This window comes from Takifugu flavidus, chromosome 4 (genome assembly GCF_003711565.1).
Source record: "Takifugu flavidus isolate HTHZ2018 chromosome 4, ASM371156v2, whole genome shotgun sequence".
In the NCBI taxonomy this organism is placed as follows: Eukaryota; Metazoa; Chordata; class Actinopteri; order Tetraodontiformes; family Tetraodontidae; genus Takifugu; species Takifugu flavidus.
This window is the reverse complement of record NC_079523.1, coordinates 9085563-9105944: the sequence shown is the minus strand read 5'-3', so window position 1 is coordinate 9105944 and position 20382 is coordinate 9085563. Positions and strand designations below refer to the sequence as shown.

Here is a 20382-nt window from a genome sequence, read left to right as displayed (position 1 = left end):
TTTCCGGCTTGTTGTCAACTGAGTGTGCTTATATTGAGTTTTTCCCTGTTCAGTGTTGTTATTGGACAAATAAAGGCTAAGCCTCTACTGGAACAGATACTTTAGGTGGTTCTCACAGGTGTGGTTGGGTAAGTGCTCCATTAAAAAAATAAAATAAAATAAATTAGCCCCAAATGATTGCACATCACAGCATTGTAGGTTTACTAAACCATCTTTAATATTGACAGTGACTGAAAATTACATGGTGGCAGGCCACTACAGGAAATCATATAGTCCTGTGAAAACGACTTAAAAATACAAAGTATATTAACATCAATTGTACATTTGTTTTTTGGTCTTATTAATGTACACTGTAATTATTGTTTTCAGTTCAACTTGTCAGGTGCACTTTAATTTCTGTCCAGCTGAGGGCGCCGTTGACACCTGTGTTTCAAATTGAGATGTTCTGCGCAAATTATTTAGACATTTGCCATTTCGTTCTTCCTTATGATAAAGGATAATATTTCCCTTCACAGTTCAGCCATCCTTCCAGGACGCTCTCTGCCGCCACTAGAACATGTTTCTCATCTGTTGAGGAACGACGCTGCCGCCGCGTCCACTGCAGTCTGCGCGCACCGCGCCGCGCCGCGCCGCACTTCATATCCCGCCGCCTGCGGGGCTTCCACTTTAATTGGCTCGAGTACTAGAACCACAGCGTGCGCGTCTCGTCAGCTCTTAATTGGACTGTCGGGACAAGTCGTCCGAGTGACGTCGGCGCCTCTACGAACGGTCGTGGCAGGACGGTGAGGAAATTCCGGACAGCGTCACCGACGCCAACTGCAGCAGTCGCCGCGCGTCCGTCACCAGGCCGACATCGAGCGAGCAGGCGCCTCAGCGCACGGATGGATGCGGGACAAACGTCTCCTGGCGTGTCCACGTGGACGTAATCACCGCAAATCAAAATACCAAATGATTCCGGGGAATCTTTGAAGTCGAACAGAGGAGCGACGTTGACTTTTTAATCACGTGGGTCAAAACTCCGCTCAGGGTTGCGTTTGCGCCTCGGTGGAGACAGGAACTACTCTACCGTTAGTGGCACATCCGCTCGGCATCAGCGCCGAAGATCTCCTTCTTTTCCCCCCCTCCTGCTCGCCTGTGGAAGCCTGGTCGTGCGTGCGGAGCCATGGGCTGCACGGTGAGTGCCGAAGACAAGGCTGCCGCGGAGAGGTCCAAGATGATTGACAAGAACCTCCGAGAAGACGGAGAGAAGGCGGCCAGAGAGGTGAAACTGCTGCTCCTGGGTAGGTCACGTCTGACGGTTCAGAACAATGTGGACGCTCAGTAAGGCTGCTCGGGAGCCGCTTAAATGCTGATGTTTAAAGTTTAGTCTGCAGTCGGAACAGAGAAGATGGTGGCTTGACTGCCTCAGTTTGTATTTGGCCCGCATACATGATCATTCCATCAGCTCAGGTTCTCAGAACTGTGACTCAGTAGCGGGATTACAGCCCTGCACTACAGCAGAAACAGTAAAAACAGCTCTTCCAGTTTGTCAGCAGGGTTATGAACACTTTTGGAGCTGGATAAACATTCCTTTCCATATGTTCCACACCCCCTTTCACTGATTACCACAGTCCCAGTTCTGTTATCCAAAATCAGCTGGCTTAGTTTGCAACTTTCTTCTTCCTCCTTCTAAAAAAAAGAAAGAAAGAAATTCTTGTGTGATCGAAATGAGAGCGATCCTGGGAGCGATCTGGAGCAGGAAAAGTGAAGCGTGTTTGGTGTGGAGCTGGTGCTGGTGCTGGAGGATGAGCTGGGCTGAGTGGGTGGAGGTGTCTCTGCTGTGATAAGCTGTTTTTTATGTCGGACTGCATGAGGTGAGTCTCTGCAAATGATGCCAGGCGGTTGAGTTTTACAAGCTGAAGATGGAAAACGGATTTAAATGAATCCTTGGGAATTTGGTGGAAATGTGCACAGAAGGAGCCGTGTTTACATCCATGTTGGCATGTTGGTGCTCAGATAATGGAGCTTCCTCAGAACACAGGCTGCAGCTCATGATGCTACGCGGACTTTAGCATCTGTCGCTGACACATAAGAGCTGTTCATGAGATGGGAGCAGGATTGTCGCAAAATATATACGTTAATCTGCTGTTCCAGCTACAGAATGATGCCGGTTTGGACCTACTGTGCGATCTATTGTGAAATGTTGCTTAAATTCACTCACATCTGAGCATAATGGACGTCGGTGGACGATATTTAGGCACATTGGAAGTGATTTTTCTTTTCTCGAAGGAGGCACTCAACCAGTTTTGCTGCGTTGGGGTCAGTGGTGCTGTTACTGGATCATTTAGGCCAGGGGTGTGGAAAACCGGTCCCTGAAGGCCGCACTCCAACTTGGGTTTTCCAACTCCGGGCTGTTTTCTGCCCAGGGAGGACAGAAAACCCTGCTGGATTGTGGTCCTAGAGGACGGTTCAGGGAAACCCAGCCAAAATTAATATTCACTTCAACAAACGCATCTGATAATCTGTTTATTGCCTCCACTGTGGTGCCCCTTTATGACCTGACTCCCCAGTTATCTTTGGGTGGGTTTCTTCCCGTTGGAGGCAATAATCTCTGTATTTATTTCTACCGTCTTGGCCCGGACGTCTGCAAGAGCCTGTTAATGCTGATCCACTCTGTTTACAGTGTCTTAAAAGTGCAGCGACTCCTTTATTCCACCCCTTCCAACTTGGCAGGAAGCAAACTTGGAGAAAACAATCTGCCCCATCAATTCCCCCGCCAGTGCAGATGCGGCTGAACTGTGACCCATTAAGCTAATTTGGACTCGCAGCAACCCGGCGTCTTTACTCAGCTCAATAAAAATATTTAAAGACTGACCACACATACGAATGTGGGCAATAAGAATCATCAGAACACATAACCCAGTATGAGTAGAGCATATTATGAGTTGAGAGGTGATGACATCACTGGTGGACTAATTGAAACGGTTGAGACGTGAGACAATTTGCTTTAATATTCTGCGTTTTATGAGTGAGTATTTTAGTCATTTTCAGCACTTTTCAGTCTCACCTGAGCGCTTTCTTTCACAAGTGAAGGAGATCAGACAGTTATTTGTCTCCTCCAGGCTCCGTTTCCACACAGGATGATATTTGCAACACGTATTTAATGACACTCCAGACTCGGGGGTGCTACAGAAACAAATGAAACTGCTTTGAGTTGTTTTTGGAGAGCGCCATGAAGGAAATGGATCCTCCAGAGACCGCCCCCCCCCCCACCTTCCTCTCTGGGTTTTATGATTGCGAGATTTTGCACCGCGACCGAGAGGGAGAGCTCGGGCTCATCCAGGAACAGAAACTCAGATTGTGCCATTGTGTGACGCAACAGGAAGTGAGCTTTCCGTCTCTCTGCAAGTTATTACGGCCGCAGAACATTCAGGAAGTGATGCTGTAGCATCTCTGTCATACTGGTATATCATGAAAATGGCGCAAACTGTGGCTGCATGAGTCAGTCGCTCTTATATCTGGTTATCTGATTGGCTGAATCCACCCACCAATCAGGACTGGTGGATCTATACTTCAGATATAGCCTAAACTGCCCCATATGATGTCATTTTTGCTGCATTTAGTGCACATCACAATGTGCGTTTTTTTAAACTCGAGCAGTCGTGAAGCTATAAACGAATGCAGTCGCGTAACGCACGAGTGTCCCAGTGAACGCAGCATCTCCTGCCAGGGAGACGGTAAATGCTACGTTTGGCAGCCATGACTCGCTCCTCATGACGGAGGGAGGTGCTCATATTTAACCCGTCCGACCGGACAACTTTACCGCTGCCCGCAAGCATGAAAGAATATATTTACGCTTGTTGGGTCACGTCTGCCGGGGACTTGGATTGAGGGCGAGTGGCAGATAATGGCAGTGGCGCTGGTCTAACCAGGAGGAATGGTAGCCATGTTCTCTGGTGTTGCTGGATCCATTCACATTAAATGAGAGATCCTAAATATTGAAGAGATCGTTGCTGTACAAAAGGAAGGTTACAGCACGATGATACGATGATCTAAAGTGGTAGATTGCTTGGCACTGTCCTGTATTACTGTCAAAACAGCAAAGTATTTGTCTGTTGACAAAGCTCTCACTTACAGCATTCCATGATGGATGGATTTAAAAGGTTATTCCTTCACTTGTCCGCTGTATTTCTTTCTGTCGAATCTTCTCTGTAGTTTATCCTCTGTGTCCCGGAATGTGTGTGAATATGAGTGATTACGACAGAGCCTCTGGCTATGTGAGAGCTGTTTGAAGTGAATTAGAAAATGTTCCTCATTTTGTGTTCCCCCAGTGAGGGAAAGTGTCTCTTGAGCTTATTCAATTCTTTTCTTTGAAGTTTGATAGATGGTTTAGATGGGCGCTACTTTTCAATTAGCTAAAAAACAAGAATACTAGCCTGTCCCGTAATCCTTCAAGTCCCTCCGCCTGTGTTGAGGGCGACAGACAAAAATCTTTCCTTCTTTTTGACTTTCCAAACTAATTCTCCACCTTATTTCGTCTTATATTTAGGAGGCAAAGTGCTGCAGCAAGCTGCCTCGTCGTAGTTACCCTTCATCCCAAAGCTGGATGAGAGCGCTCACTGTCGCTGGGATTGATCCTGACATCTTAAGGCACTAAAACACACACAGGTGGATGAAAAGCTGTGAGTAATACCTCGGGGCGAGACGATGAGGTATTAAATGGCAGGAGTGTGATTTCGTCTTTGGTGAAACGCGATCCATCACACGGATGAAGAAAAATCTTCAGTTATGTCAACACTGCGCTGCTGTTTCTCACCAGAGTTTGAGGAGTTCAGATCGGTTCTCCCTGTTCCAAGAGGACATTGATCTTCCTAAACAACAGCGAGCGAAGGCTTCCTTGATGGCTGCGTGCTCCTAATGTGTGTTTGCTTAATGGAAAAGTCAGAACAATGTGCAAAACTCCAAACTCTAGCAAGACTTGGGTCCTGTGCAGGGCGACGGGGGGGGGGGGGGGGGGTAAGAGGTGGAATGAGGCGCAGCAGTCACTGCGTGTAGATTGAGAGGCGGATAACGTTTTGTTCAATCTGCTCCGTGTCAACGGAGCCAAACCGGAGAAGGTGGTTGTTGACGTTAGAGACAGGCAGAGGCACATCCTGTTCGAGCCACACCTGCTGCCTGATGTGCGATGACTTCTTTGCGGGTTTTCACGCTACACATTTCCGTCGTCGCGGAGAGGCAAAAGGGGATGTTTTGGCAAGGCGAAGGGATGTTGTTACCATGGTAACTCAACTGGCACCTGCAACCCCAGTGTTCATTTCGCTATCAGTGCCGCCAGGTCCAGCCTTCACGTAGCGGCGCGGGGACGGAAGGCGATCGTGTCTCTGTCGGGGATGTAGCTGCGGTGATGCGTGAGGGCTGAGCACTTTTCAGTGTCTTATTGCCCCGTATTGCACTTTAACATTTGCTCATATCTGGTGTTTCATCTGGAGCTAGTGTGTGTGTGTGTGTGTGTGTGTGTGTGCGTGCCCTACGTGCATTGCAAAAACAAGCTGACTTGGCTCTATCTGCGAGGAGAGATTGGTAGGAGCATTAGTCGTAACGCAGCAAGGCAAACACCATCTGTTCTGATCCGCCGTGTGAGGTATCGCTTACCAGCACATGGATCAGGGCAAGAGAGGAGCTCCATACATTACCAGCGACATTTGGAGTTGCACTTGCAGTAAATTAGGATTGAAAACAGCCAATCACCTGTTAGCCCCCCCCCCAGTGTATTGGGAGGATTCGTCAAGGCCAAAGTTTTATTCGCAGTGATGTCAACAACCTGAGACTTTAAAAACTGCAACTTTTAAAAGCACAGTGACTCTTAACCGTAGTCTCAAACCGGCTCATGTGAAAACCACCACTAATCTTTAGACTCTTGGCTGGCGAGGGCGATTCGAGCCCAACAACACTGTATTTCCTTCTGATGTCCAGCCAGCGCGGCGCCGCTCCTGCTCTGACCCATTTCGCAGCAGCAAGGTTAGCAGTTCTCCTAGCCAAACGTGCTCCACATCGAGGGTCATCAGTAATCGATGCCTCCTCTCCTGATTGATAATTATTTAATTGGGCTGAGTTTGTTGATCCTGCAGGAAACGATCCTGGAGACTGACCGACTTTCTGAATATTCACCAACCCGGAACAAACAGCCATCTGGGGTTCAGACAACAAACTGGGATGTTTTTACGTTCTTTTCACGTTATTCACGTGATTGTTTAGAAGTGCTGCACAAAAATAAATCATCCTCTTTTCAGTCCCTCTCAGTAGTTTTTATTATGACTATTGTGGTTGTTGCTATGTAGCATGACTCATTAATGTGGGTGAAGATCTGAAAATTGAGCCTGTTCATCTTATTAAGAGCGTTCTGGGACCAATACGATAGTGAGACAGAGAGACACCGTCTTTAAAGCTGTCCTCCCGGCAAAAACCTGCAGATGCATGAATTCATTCGTACAATCCGGACCTCACAGTGCTGATGGAAACATTTTGCTTCATACGTATGTTGTTTTAAAGAATGCTGTGCGTAAATAAAAGAGCTTACATTCATTAAATGTGTCAATATCATCAGACAGGCACAAGAAAAGGACTGTTAGCTCAGTCGACGCGCACGTTCAGGGTGCAGAGTAACCGTCCTTGAATGCAGAGGAGTGTGGCTCTGCTGCTCCCAGTGAGGCTGCTGACCTACTTTTCCGTTCCAGGCGGTAACGTACGGAGCTGTTGAAGGCCACAGCGGATACCGTAACGACTTTGGGATGAGGTTGTTGCGGCGCAGCTGGCTGGCATACCTGTGCACACATCTGCATGTGGGGATACTGGCAGCTGGGACTTATGTAAAAGCTGAACATGTCTGCTCCACTGGCACCGTGATTGTCATCAGGAAGTTAAATCGCATCCGTGTTTACATATAAAGGAGCCTGTAAACACGATGAAAGCCACCGCTGCAAATTAGCATCCGGTCCACATTTAGCATTTCAACAAATGACATCCTCCCAGATCACATTTGTTCCTGACTTGAAAGGTTTAACACAAGGAATTTCCCCTGGAAATGAGAGAAATATCTGTAATTTTATAGCTTCTAATCCCTAAACTGTTCATACTCGTCAGCAGTCGGTGGAAATTACTGAAATGGAGCTGAAAAGAACTCAAAATGTGAATAAACTTCATATTTTTGTGTAATTGAGACATTAAAAAAGGGGAAAATCCACAAAGCTTAATAAAAAAAATACTCCTACTGCTACTGGTTGAAGGGGTGGTGACCTGTGAGCATCCACCCACATGTTTAGCTCCTCATCAGAATCTGGACACCAGTCTAGGCACAACCTGTCTACAGCCAGGAGGTGAAGCGTTCCTTCGTGCACCGACTCACACAAACAATAGGATTTATGATGGGATGGATTTGGAAGCCCAACTTCAAGGTTAATTTAGCAGGAGTTTAGACGGAGACGTAAGCTGAAGCAACACTGCTCTCGAGGATTTACGCGGCCACATTTATGACTTGGTGTCAGAAATAAATGATTGTCAGGATCGAACAATCTAAACTGGAGTTTTTGTTTTCTCAAATCATGATCAAATCAAAAAAAACAAGTGGGATTGGAAAGGAGAACGTTACCAGGGCACGCAATACTGCAAATACAGTAATAAACACTGAAATACAGTTCACAACTGAAGATGATGAGCTAGCATAAAAACTTTAGCTCTGAAGCAAGAGGGACAGGGGAACAGGCCCTAAATAACAAGAGCGAGGGGGAGGCAGTACGAGGAGACCCAGGAAGGTAATGAAAAAGGGACAAAAGATCAGCCAGAACTATTGGAGCTAATAGAAAATAATATAGACTTAACAGATAATCAAACTGAAAGCTGCAGCAAGTCTATTACAGGCCGAAAGACCCTTTAACAACTTTGAATGAGCCAGAAGCTACATGATCTAATAACAAAACGAGCCCGTCATGTTATTTTATGTGGAGACGTAGAGGACTGCATGTCCTCCTTATCTGTGAAGACGCAGAAATCTGCACTGGCAGATATATTTATCCAATAAATAATGCGTCTGTGTGCGTCAGCCGCCTCTCTCGTTACGCTGCAACAGGGTTTTAAATAGCGGCGGAATAATTATTGTGGATTCTGTTCGGTGCCATCCACACCCGGAGGAGCTGAGCCCTTAAATGGCTGTAAAAGCCAGTTGGATGCGAGCAGTCGTCATACCGACGGGTGGGAGCAGTCGGGCTAGGATGAGAGCGGGGGAGGAGTCGTGTCACAGCCGGGCCCATGAGTCACACGCTTAGACAATGGATGGCTTATGATGCCGGCATATGCTGGGATGTGTTGCATGTCTCCGCAAGAGCTGAGTTTATCCGTAATGTTTAAAAGGATGTTATTTTCCAAACTGTGCTGTTATGCTCAAAGTCCAATGTTTTACCCTTTATTTTGTACAACATATCATTTATATTACAGCCATTCACTTTTTAAGCATCAAATATATTGTATACAACATATATCGGGTTTCTCACAGCAGTGCCCCCTAGTGGCTGGGTCAGGAATTCTGTTAGACAGGTGGGATCATATTTTTAGTTTAAACAACTTTGACGGTGTTCCTTGATGTAGAGTGTCACCTTTATCCTCTGTGGTATCCCAAAATTAGAGTAGTAGAAGCGTTATTAGTAGGTTGTTCCAAGCGATGGAGGAGAAGCTTCGGTTTACTTGTGGGCCAAATGTGTTGCCGAAGTTCCGAAAACAAACGGACACGGGGTGCTCCTGTTGACCCAGCACTTTGTGTTCTATTTGATTTGTTTCTTGAGCATTTGGTAAACTGTGTCTCACCCCGGCAGCTAACGGAATCTGCCCAACAGTCGTCTCTGAACCATTGTCCTCTGCTCACAGCTTTTTTGAGTACCACTGATAACTGCGCCTCTTTTCCCCTATATTATCTGGTTACCATGTTACAGACACATATTTGTAACACACATGATATTTGGAAGACTTATCTTGGCACAAACAGAAAAATTGCTTTGTGCTGTGTGTGTTTCAGGACAGTGGTGGTTCACTTTGCATTTACCACTTCTTGTTTGCTCTGGCCATTTTTTTCCACTAGCATGTGTATTCCAGCCCCCCCGAAACCAGAACCGTATAGTGGCTCCAGTTCCTTTCCTCACTTCTCTCTCCATATTTTCAGATGTGATTCCATCCACTGGGTGTCGGAGCCATTCTAGGTTGCCCTCGCTCATCATTCCCACATCTATATAATAGCCTGTTCCAGAGGGGAATTTGTGGCCTGTTTCACCTGTGCAGATCAAACTTCCTCCCCATTGTGCACAGTTATTCTCAGCACCGTGACTCTCTTTGGCCTCCAGCTCATAATTAAAGAACCTGGTTCACAATCAGACCAGGAGGAATCCACTGCTGCTAATGCTGTCGTGTTGTTCAAGCTATTTACCCCCCCCCCCCAACTTATAAATGGGACAACATTTATAAGCCATTAACCGAGGTAAAACTAGACAAATAATCGCCAAAGGGGTGCAGGTCTTTGAGGGAGTGGACATGAGCCCTGGGTTCTGTGGTAATGATATCAAGTAAGGTCTGTGTTCCTCCTTTAATTCTGGGAAAAAAAATAGGTTTATGGTTATGACATTTAGTTATAAAATGTAACCAGAATGAATGTTCTCGTGGATCCATGAGCTAATAAGCAAATCAGTTTTTCAGCGTGCCTTATAAATTAATATCGATTTAGCAGCCTACACAAAGCGTCTCTGTTGCCCCCTGTTGGTGGGTTCCAGTAAAAGGAAACACACCCTCTGTTTTCATCCATCTAAAACTGCCTGAACACCTCATTGTTTAGTTGATGGCATGAGGAGAAAGTGAGAGATGATAATAGAGCTGAGACCTGCTTGAGAACGGGCGGCCGTGCATAAGAAGACAATTATCGGTCACAGAGTGATAATTTCTACTATTTTTAACTGTAATTCATTATCAGGCCTGACCCGCGGATGCTGTGTTGAGATAACCTGATACAGCGATAATTAAAAGTCATCGGCTGCCGCTCACATTCACGAGCTGCTGGGTTTTTTTCCCCCGCCACTTCTGCCGAGAGTCGGTCTCCCTGCGGGGAGGCTGAAAAATTAATGGATGAGTTTTTATTCTGGAGTCAGGAAGGTGACTTTCAGACACGTGTCCGCACAGGGACCGATATTCCAGTTTCCAGCATCCAACTTTATACTTTAAAAGGATATTGCTATTTATAGATTAAGAGGGCATAACTGTGTGTCGAGGAAGATTTATGGAAGCCTTTGTTACAATATTGAGGGTAGAAAAAAGAGCAGCCTAATTTCTTTGTTATTTATTCAGTTCTGCTACATTTAAGTGAAAAAATGCCAAGTTTGCATTTCCTTCTCACCTCCCACCCTGTCAGCCACGCTACAGTGAATGCAGCTTTTATGCCCGTCCCTTTGCTGCGAGTTTCTCCCTCTCCAAAGCTGCCAGATGTGTGCAAATATGATTCCTGCTGACAGGTTGACGGGGCTGCGTTTGTGGCCTCTCCTGGTTCTTCACCTTCGTTCGGGGCTAATGCTTCTTGGCACGGTTGGTTCTAGCTTGTGTGAAGAAGGATGGAGCCCGGTGACGAGGTTTAGACATGGGAGTACACCAAGGCTCTGTGTTTATTCTTTTCAGACAACTTTTGGAAACATTGTGACCTTAAATGCACCATTTTATATTCACTTTATTTTCTTTCCTGACCACTTTATCCCTTTCGGAGTCACAGGGAGGATGCTGGGGTCTATCCCAGCTGCATGTGGGTGAAGGCATGCTACACCTCTATATAAGTCTCCAGCTCAGCAGGGCTCTGTTTGAGCCATTTGGGGATTCATTACCTTGCTCAAGGGTAGGTTGATGGTGCTCTGAAGGTGTCCTGGCAACTCTTCTCTACTCCCAGAACAGTTTTTTCCGCAACTGGGCTTGAACCGAGAACCTTCTGCTTCGTTTTCTTGATTTCTCCTCTGTTGTTTTGTTTTGCAGCTGCTGGTTCTTGAGTAAAATGTTCCCGTCTAAACTCCAGTATTCACCCTGTTCTCATCTTCTTCAGGTGCTGGTGAATCTGGGAAAAGCACTATTGTAAAGCAGATGAAGTAAGTCAAAAAACTACTATTCATTCTTAGAATTTGGTCTTTATCTAACGTGGACTGTAGGTTCGTCACCAAACATCACCCTAGTCATTGTCATTTTTAATTCGGCTTATTTCTATCTTCATTTATTCATGCAGGTACAAAACCCGCCTTCAAACCTAAAACACTTCCAACATAGAGAGAAATATGTGAAATGCACTATTAATGGCTCTCTATCTGACTGTACCATAATAGGAACTAGTGGATGAGAAGGTAGCATTAAACCACCAGGGACTAGCTTGAATCATAGAGAGAGCTAAAGTTTACACATTTTTCCACAGGATCATCCATGAAGACGGCTACTCAGAAGATGAGTGTAAGCAGTACCGAGCGGTGGTCTACAGTAACACCATCCAGTCTATGATGGCCATCGTTAAAGCCATGGCCAGCCTCAAGATCGACTACAGCAACCCTTCAAGAGTGGTGAGACGCACAAACGTGCCCCTCTCCCAGCATGGCTGGCCGTGCCATCGCACTCCTATACTGACATTGTTGAAGCGCCGGCTCTAAACTGCATATGCAGACTCCTCAAACATCCATCCCGACGGATGAGGGGCCGCGGCTGCGTGAAATATCTGCAGCAGCGGCACACACATCAGCACCTACACCTCCCATTCGTCATCCCGAAAGCCTCTTTCCTTGTAGCTCGTCTAGCAGCGCATTAAAATCGAGCGATACAGGGGCGAGCGCGTCGCGAGGGAATGGGCCTAAACTCTCTGGGCAGGGCGCTGTTAACGGTCTAAAGAAAGAAAACTGTCACTTCAGAGTGTAGAAACACGATCAAGGGGCTCTGGCTACAATAGAAAAAGATTTGCTTAATTATTTAATGAAACGTTTGCGTTGATTAACAGTCATTTGTCATCAAGCCGCGCAGCGCTTTATTTGCAGTCATTACATGCACTAAATGCAAACTCTGCACGTTCAGACACAACACGAAGCAGAAAAATAGCCTCGGGCAGAGCTGCTGCACCCATCCAACACTCACCCAAGCTCTGTGGAGGAGTGTGTGTGTGGGTGTGTGTGTGTGTGTGCTGAAACACTGATGCCGCAACACTGCAAAACATTAGAGACATTTTCAGCTCAACTGTAGATACTCTGATTTTTCTCACTGTCACAAAGAGATGAGTGGATTATGATGACTGCAAGGTCGTCATCGACAAAGGAACCGATGACGTGTGAATGATTTCACTTTTAGCCATACGTGGTGAAGACGTGTCCTCTTTATTATTCTGGTCAAAGTAGGAATAGAACCTTTATAGAGGAGGATATTGTTATTGGTATCAACATTCTGAGATCAATATCCAGCCTGCAGGGGTTGTAGAGCAAATCCATTTTCACAGACCTGATGTTAGAGGTCAGAGGTCACTGCAGCCTCATGACTTATGAGCGCCTGTTGGGAATATCAACACCTGGCGCCGCTCAGGGATCCATGAAATTAAAAAAAATATAAAAATCAGCAAATCCGAATATTTGAGCCGCTCATCTGGAACTCTCCGAGTGTAACGTGTCTCTGTCGGGCTGCAGGATGACGCCCAGCAGCTGTTCGCCCTGTCCACGGCTGCAGAGGAGCAGGGCTCCCTTCCCGAAGACCTGGCCAACGTGATCAGGCGGTTGTGGGGGGACAGCGGCATCCAGAGCTGCTTTGCCCGGTCACGGGAGTACCAGCTCAACGACTCTGCAGCATAGTGAGCATGAATCATTCCACTTGTTGTTATGTGCACCAAGAGTAGTATTTGTTAATAGTCTGTGCACGCTAATATGCACCACACTAGGCACAGTGGGCTCAGTGTTCCATAATTACGTCATACTGTTATATAAAAAATTGTTTTTTGTTTTTTGAATTAGGTAATAGTTCTAGCAACATTTCGGTGATATTATAAGCGTCCCCCAGAAAAGAGGGAGCCTGAAAAGGTTCAACTGATCAATTTCTATGTTGATAGTGCCATTTAATGTTCCTGCAAAAAGCAATTTTCTTCTCCAGGCACTGTGATGGATCTAATAGTTTAGGCCTCTCTCATTCGCTCTAACCTGTCTGGGGAGCTTTAGAGGCTGGAGTCTTGCTCCAATCACTTCCATTATTTTTGATTTCCTCTCTGGGTTTATATCAGACTGTAAGTTGATAAGCAGAGCAAAGGGAAATAAATGATGTTTACTTCAAGGGACCTTTTCAGCAGGCAAACAGAGACCTCGATGCATCTGCAGTTTTATACAGGCAGCTGTGCGGGTGTCGATTTCCCTGTACTTTATTATTTACTCATTTCGTTCTCGGAATGTCACATGACTTGTGACAGCTGATGCGTTGTGTGTGAGTAATCCTAATGTTGGGTTGTGATGGAGCTGCTTCTGTTTGGCACTAAAGGGAGTGAAGGCAGAGAAACAGAATACACAGAATAATTATTGACTCAAGAGAGGGAAAAAAACACAGCCATGATTTCAGGGACGTTAGCAAAGGAACAAGCTCCCGGTCGATGTGACATTCGTGTAAATCTTGTCCTCTCAGTTACCTGAACGACCTGGAAAGGATAGCCAAGGCAGACTACATCCCCACCCAGCAGGACGTGCTGCGAACGCGCGTGAAGACCACCGGCATCGTGGAGACCCACTTCACGTTCAAGGAGCTACACTTCAAGTACGGCTGTGCTCCTCGGGGCTCCTGGCAGACTCCCGCCATCCCTGTCTGCCATCTCCCCTTATCTCCAAACCCGAGCTCGTCAGAACAAACGCATCAGAACCAGAGCGCCGGTGTTCAGATACACCGAGTGTGTGTTCGTAGTAAAGCTACTCTTACATAAAATATGCTCTGACCCGTTCTGAGCACTTGTGTGGGAGTAATGGATGGATGCACAGATGTATATTTTAGTAGAGGATATTGCGTTTTAACATTTAATATCCCTCCAGCCAAAAAAACGCTGTAGTGGACGCACAAAGCGCGCAGACGTGCATGCGCCTCTCTGGTGTGACCTGTGTCCAGGCAGATTGACATTTATCTCCCGTGACAGCCTGAATAAGGCATGAGACGATCAATGAGACAGTCTTTGGGTTCTCTTTGCTGTAGGTTCTGAAAGGAATTACAGCGAAATGTCACTCCTCCATTGTCAAGTTGGTGCAGTTTGAGAGTCCCGAAGGCCACGGCCTCGGCGCCCTGTTACCACGGCGCCCTGTTGGGGTCTGCTCACACCACTAACGCGCGCCGTCATGACAACATTCTGCAGTTAGCTCATCGTTTGGTCCGAGATTTGGCCCCTTGTTCTTCCTGTCCCTTCGCGTCCTCGTGAATATTTCCTAAACATCCAGGGATGGAGTGTCACCAGAAATGACCCTTTTTCCTTCCCCTCCTCGTTTACGACCCTTTGCCATTTTGGATTTTCCTCCTCTGCAGGATGTTCGACGTTGGAGGCCAGCGCTCCGAGAGAAAGAAGTGGATCCACTGTTTCGAGGGGGTGACGGCCATCATCTTCTGCGTCGCGCTGAGCGCGTATGACCTGGTCCTGGCTGAGGACGAGGAGATGGTGAGAGGGGGGATCTATCCCTGCATACCTGCCTTCATCTGCTCAGATTACATTTACCGGCATCGTAGATCAGCTCTTCAGCTATTTTGAGCGCGAGGTGCTATTGATTGTAAAGTAATACATCTCCACTTCATTATAACCCCATATTACACACTTGCACAAGTGTGGATTGATGTCAGCCAGAGCCCAGAGGACCCTCGTTCCTCCAAGAGAAATATGAGTGCACTCCATGTTCCAAGTGTTCACATCATTCTGGGAATCCAGATGGGTGAGGATAAGTGACAGCTACCGTGCAGATTACATGTCTCATTGGCAGCTTTAGAATCGGATGAATCAGAAGCACAAATTACAGAATCGTCAGTGACGTCGGGGAGCAGTGATTAATCACCAGTTGGGGGGAGCGTCATGGCAGGAGATGATGGTTTTATCTCATCTGGCCACCGCTTTGTGTCCCTTCACCTGATTTTAGAATCATTTCCAGGGATCTTTCACGAGACCGCCTTCAGGTTCTAATACAGTCAGACTTTCAATTTGTCCTGGTGGCAGCGAACGCGCGGCGCAATTCATCAAAATTACACCAGGAGTCGATCCCGTCTGCGCTGTAGGTTTTTATGGCTGACTCCAGTAATAATAACAGCACTTGCCTGTGTCTGCAGCAGCGCGATAACGCTGTCACACAGCAGGCAAGAGGAACTGGCCGCACATTCAGAGTTATTTATTGGACGTGTCTGAATTACTACCAGCTCAACAACTCTGCTTCTTTATTACAGCGGCCGAGCAGTAGAGCACGAAATCTTCTGCTCCTCTGAAACTGTTTTTGGTGGAATAATGTTGGAAAAGTGTTGAATGTGCAGTAAGTCGATGCTTCCGGGGGCAGCAGGCGAACGCCGCCGCGCGGATCTCTTCCCCGCTGCCTCCAACGTGAGCGTTCGTGTCTCCTCAGAACCGAATGCACGAGAGCATGAAGCTGTTCGACTCCATCTGCAACAACAAGTGGTTCACGGAGACCTCCATCATCCTCTTCCTCAACAAGAAGGACTTGTTCGAGGAGAAGATCACCCGCAGCCCCCTCGCCATCTGCTTCCCCGAGTACACAGGTGGGGCCCGCACGGCCCCGGGGCCGCGCACGTCGAGGCTAAAGACGGGTCACGTCCTTCTCTGACCACGCTCTCTCCTTCGCAGGAGCCAACAAGTTTGACGAAGCGGCCAGCTACATTCAGACCAAGTTCGAAGATCTCAACAAGAAGAAGGACACAAAGGAGATCTACACGCACTTCACGTGCGCCACTGACACGAAGAACGTGCAGTTTGTCTTCGATGCCGTCACTGACGTCATCATCAAGAACAACCTGAAGGACTGTGGTCTTTTCTAGGTGAGAACGTGGAATGTTTGTATTTTTTAGACTCCAGACTAATTCACCTCCGTCTGTTCACTCCTGCGTCGCACAGCCAACGTTTCAACCATTTCCCTCGATAAAGCTGTGAAATCGTGTCGGGTTTTAAAGGCTTTTCTTTAAATCTGTGTCTCTTTTCTCTGCGCAGGAATGCCTGATGCACCCAAACTGCATGAGAGAATGCAACAGCCATGTGATGATTCCTGCTTTTTCATAATGAAAACCGTAACAGACTCGACGAGAAACCCGAAAGAGCTCCATCAATCACTGATTTGCAACCACCGTCGTGTTACTTTTGTCACGTTTTTATAAGTTTCTTAAGGCTTTGGCTTAGAATTCGTCAGAACGTCTGTAAATAGTTCCAGCACCAGTTCAACTGTCACCTTGATCATATCTGACCTTTACATCAACATTTGTACGTGTCATCATTCTATCACAACACCAAAATAAAATAAAAAAATAATGTAACAGCTGCATTTTATGTTTCTTTTGGGGGGGGGGTGCAAGTTTAAAGTTATTTTAAAGAAATGTTTGACTGCACAAACCCTGTTTTTTTTAAATTATTATTTTATTTTTAAGAAACAAGCATGGAATAAGAAATATGTGTTTCCACCGAAGCGACATTCGCGGTGAACCGAACATCGCAGGTGGCGACGCTCACAACATCGGCGAGTTTAACGTGGTTGTAACATGTCTTCTGTATGATTTGTATCATTGAGTCTTTATATATATATATATATGTTTGTGCCTTGATATCTGTTTACACTTGTCCTTGAAAGACTTGCTTCAGCGTCCATAATGTGAATTAGGGCTATTTCTATTCCCCTTTTCAGTCACAGAACCTGTGTTACAAAGGCACCACAACACAAGAGACTAATGGATAATTGTTCACTTAAAGGAATGAATGTAAATAAAAGTTTGGTCACATGATTCAGCATTCTGTAGTAAATAATGCACTTTTGCATTCTTTATTTTTATTTCCCATCACGTGTAGACTAAGAGTAAATGCATCTCAGTTAAAAAGACAAACTGAGTGAGTTCATTTAAAGTATAATAAATGCTATTGTCATATTGTAAGTACCCTGGGAAGGCATTCAGGGACACCTGGATTTCCTGGAAAACTGCTCAATTACAGCAAACATTTTTTTTTTTACTGGCAGGGGGGATAAAACGAGGTTATTTATGGGTTAAATTCAGTCTGGCGCCACTTGGTGGAGAATCCAATTTATTTCTTAAACTTGCGCTTCGGTATTTCCATTGAGGCCATTTTGGTCTTCTACGCCACCCTGTTTTTATCTTGCATTTGTGTTTATTTGATAGATAAAGTGAACATAAGGCATGATAGGCAAAGTGTACAGAGATACATTATTGATGAAACAATTTTGGCCAGCAAGGCCTAATATGGACATTTAAGCAGCATTTATGTCTTTAATAGCCTTGTTGCCCCTGGTATATTAGTCTGTGACCTGTGTGTTTGAGCAACCTTTAGCCTTGAAACACATTTAAATGAGAATTCTGCTGAAGGACTGAACGCCACCGGCTGAATTTCAATACAGTTAGAAAAGGTCAGAAGAAGCAGCCCCTGAATTGTTTGCTCATATGCAAATGAAACGGGACTGTTTGCATTGCTACATCCTAAAGGGGGAGAGCTGGACAAAGGCTCGTTGCCTGAATTTAACGCGGGATTAGACGCAGACAGTAAAGACATTGGAAGGTCAGGTATGTTTACAAAGATCCGCCAGGGGGCGACATATAGCTGCATTAGCGCTCAAGCGTCTGCGTCTGTGTTGTGTTGTAGAAAATATCTATGATAAAAGTGTTGAAAGCGCCATTATGGAACTACGATAACTTATTAGTATCGAAATATAACACACCAAGTTGAATTAGCCTGAAGCGTAAATATTGTGCGATAACTAAACACCATGATTTTAAAGATGTTTTGCGAATTTCCTTGCTTTCCAAAAGCCCCGTGATTACTTTTTCCAAAAGTACATTTTGAAGAATTTCAGCACGAACGACAGGGGGAGGGTTCTTGTTGCAGGAGACTTTTTATTGGCTGACTGTCCGACTCTCCTGCGCTGATTGGCTCAAGGCTCGTTAAAAAGTTCTCTGTTGGCCCCTCATCTGGACCACAGCAGAGGAAAGGCTCAAGGGTGCAGCATCCATTTGTGGACTTCGTTTGGATTAAAACTACGCGCAGAGGTGAGTGTCTTTAATGGAACAGATCAGACCTTTGTTTAATGTTTGTGGGGAAATGTCACTCATGAATCGCTCTCTCTCTACCTCAGGATTCTGAACTTCAATCAGCTTCTGAACAGACATCAGCAATGGTAAGTTTAAAATAAATAAATAAAATATTTCCTTTACATTTGCAGCCTTTATAGGGTCGTGACAGTTGATTAGGAGCTGTTACATTTAAGGATTTGCACTATAGTGCCCCCAGGACAACTTTTATGAAAGATTTACAGGTTTTTATACATTATACTTATATTAACTGTCTGAATCAGCCCTCCTCTGTTGTGTGGAGGCAGCCATGGAGAACAGGGTATTTTGAAGTCCTGCTGATGTGTCTGTGTGACAGATAAGTCCCCCCCCCAGGGGGGCAAACGGCTCAGCACCCACAGCTGTGATAACATCATGGCATTGTGGTGTCCTTGCTGCTCCAGGCAAATCACTGCCAGGGTTAGACGAGAGGCCAAACAGGCTACCAATCTGACTGCGAGGCTTTTTCCTTTAACGGGAAAGTTGGGCAGAGTTGGGTTGGATCATTCTGTGGATCACATTGTTGCTGCCCTTTCCTGCTTCAGAACGCAGACCAGTCAACATCCTGTGAGTCCAGAGAGGATATGAGTCCCTGCACCCATCTGTGATTCCTGCCGGCTTGTGCAAACGCGTTTTCAGGGGGAGCCGGGGTTTTCCTGAATGCTTTCGGAGACCCGCTGTTTTTAATTTCACGCGGTTCTAGATCTGAGTTTTATCAGAAATGCTTCATTTGGTATATGGACGCAGCACTCGGGTGATGTCAGCTGGGAAAAATTCTTACTGGCCCACTTTTGGAAAGAATAGAGGAAGCTGTCTCCGCTTCATCTGCAACTGCATGATGGGATATTTTGGCATGGGGCCCAACTCCTCTGCAGCCAGTCGCAAAAAAAGTGGAGGCGGCTTCTCTGTCAGAAGTGTTGTTTCAAAGTGTTGGAGCTGTTGTGCCTTCGCCGCTAACTGTGTGTGTGTTTCTGTGCAGCTGTGTTTAGGAGATTCTGCTGATTGCCTCCGGGACCAAATGACATGCATGGTGCGATCCCTGCAGGACGTGAGGCAGACGAGGAGGCCCAGGCCGCTGAGCGAGCCGTGCATTCGTTCCTTTGCAGTGACGCGGCTCTGCAGACAGAGAGCTCAGCAGGAGCGGCTCGCTCGGCTACGCGCTTCGGACGCCAGCGAATCCAGCGCGTACGACTCCGCGTGCTGCCTGGCCAGTCCTCTGGAGGAAGAGGAAGAGGAGCAGGAGCACGAGCGGCTGACCCAAGGCTCCCCGAGCAGCGAGAAGAGCCTGGACTTGGACTCCGGCTACTCTGAGGCTTCCTGGCAGGACGAAGGTGTGGTGCTCAGGAGGACCAGGAACGTGAGGGTCTCCTCGTCCGCATGCGTCCGTACTAACCGAGGACCTTCCGAGCGAGTGCGGCCCAAATCGACCTCGGATGCGTGCTTGGAGCGCTGGACCTCGTTCGAGGCCGGCGACCCAGAGGACTGGACCACGGTGTTGCTGAGCCGCAGCAGAAACAGGCAGCCTTTGGTGCTGGGGGACAACAGCTTTGCTGACCTGATCAAGAACTGGATGGACCTACCAGAGAGTCCAGAAGCAGAGGACCTGAAGCCCAACATGGGCCGACGACTCGCCAAAGACATTTTGGGCAACATGCGGCGCAGATTCACAGGCGTGTCTAAAGCCTCGGAGTTGAGGCCCACGCCAGCGGACTCTGTGAAGGTGGGCAAGGCCGCAGAGGCCACGAAACGCATGTCCTGCCCCGTGGGGCTGCAGGCTCTCAAACCGTTCTTTCACCAGTCTCACACTGGACTGCATCAACTGGACACTGACTTCTACCAGTTCACTGCCCTGATGAAGACAGGCAGTAGACAGCCCATCATATGCAACGACATCATTGGATACATCTGACAATTTCCAGGGTTTTCCCAAAAGATGACTATTTTTTATAACTGGGTTTAATCGCTAATGTTTATTTGGAATAAAATCTGACATAATTTAATGAAAATGCGTGAATTTCCTGCCTTAGTCTGATTCTAAGATGGGATTTG

The 20382-nt window shown here is 46.6% G+C and overlaps 2 protein-coding genes across 2 annotated transcripts; both read left to right on the top strand.

Moving 5' to 3' along the window:
* Positions 1 to 470: 470 nt before the first annotated feature.
* On the top strand, positions 471 to 17001 carry gnai2b (guanine nucleotide binding protein (G protein), alpha inhibiting activity polypeptide 2b). Its single transcript, XM_057031679.1, has 9 exons — positions 471 to 1280; positions 11090 to 11132; positions 11450 to 11591; positions 12693 to 12853; positions 13669 to 13797; positions 14548 to 14677; positions 15621 to 15774; positions 15860 to 16050; positions 16220 to 17001. Exons 1-8 carry the CDS (start codon positions 1163 to 1165, stop codon positions 16048 to 16050), a joined length of 1068 nt encoding a protein of 355 aa, XP_056887659.1. The 5' UTR covers positions 471 to 1162; the 3' UTR covers positions 16220 to 17001.
* A 1162-nt stretch (positions 17002 to 18163) lies between these two features.
* inka1b (inka box actin regulator 1b) lies at positions 18164 to 20339 on the top strand. The gene is made up of 3 exons (XM_057031680.1): positions 18164 to 18273; positions 18360 to 18401; positions 19313 to 20339. Exons 2-3 carry the CDS (start codon positions 18399 to 18401, stop codon positions 20240 to 20242), a joined length of 933 nt encoding a protein of 310 aa, XP_056887660.1. The 5' UTR covers positions 18164 to 18273; positions 18360 to 18398; the 3' UTR covers positions 20243 to 20339.
* Positions 20340 to 20382: the final 43 nt, after the last annotated feature.

Excerpts from the sequence above, each read along its gene's own strand:
- gnai2b (XM_057031679.1), top strand. The coding sequence starts at position 1,163 with ATGGGCTGCACGGTGAGTGCCGAAGACAAGGCTGCCGCGGAGAGGTCC. Across the intron at positions 1,281-11,089 it reads GGTGAAACTGCTGCTCCTGG|GTGCTGGTGAATCTGGGAAA; the intron begins GTAGGTCACGTC and ends CATCTTCTTCAG. Across the intron at positions 14,678-15,620 it reads TGGCTGAGGACGAGGAGATG|AACCGAATGCACGAGAGCAT; the intron begins GTGAGAGGGGGG and ends GTGTCTCCTCAG.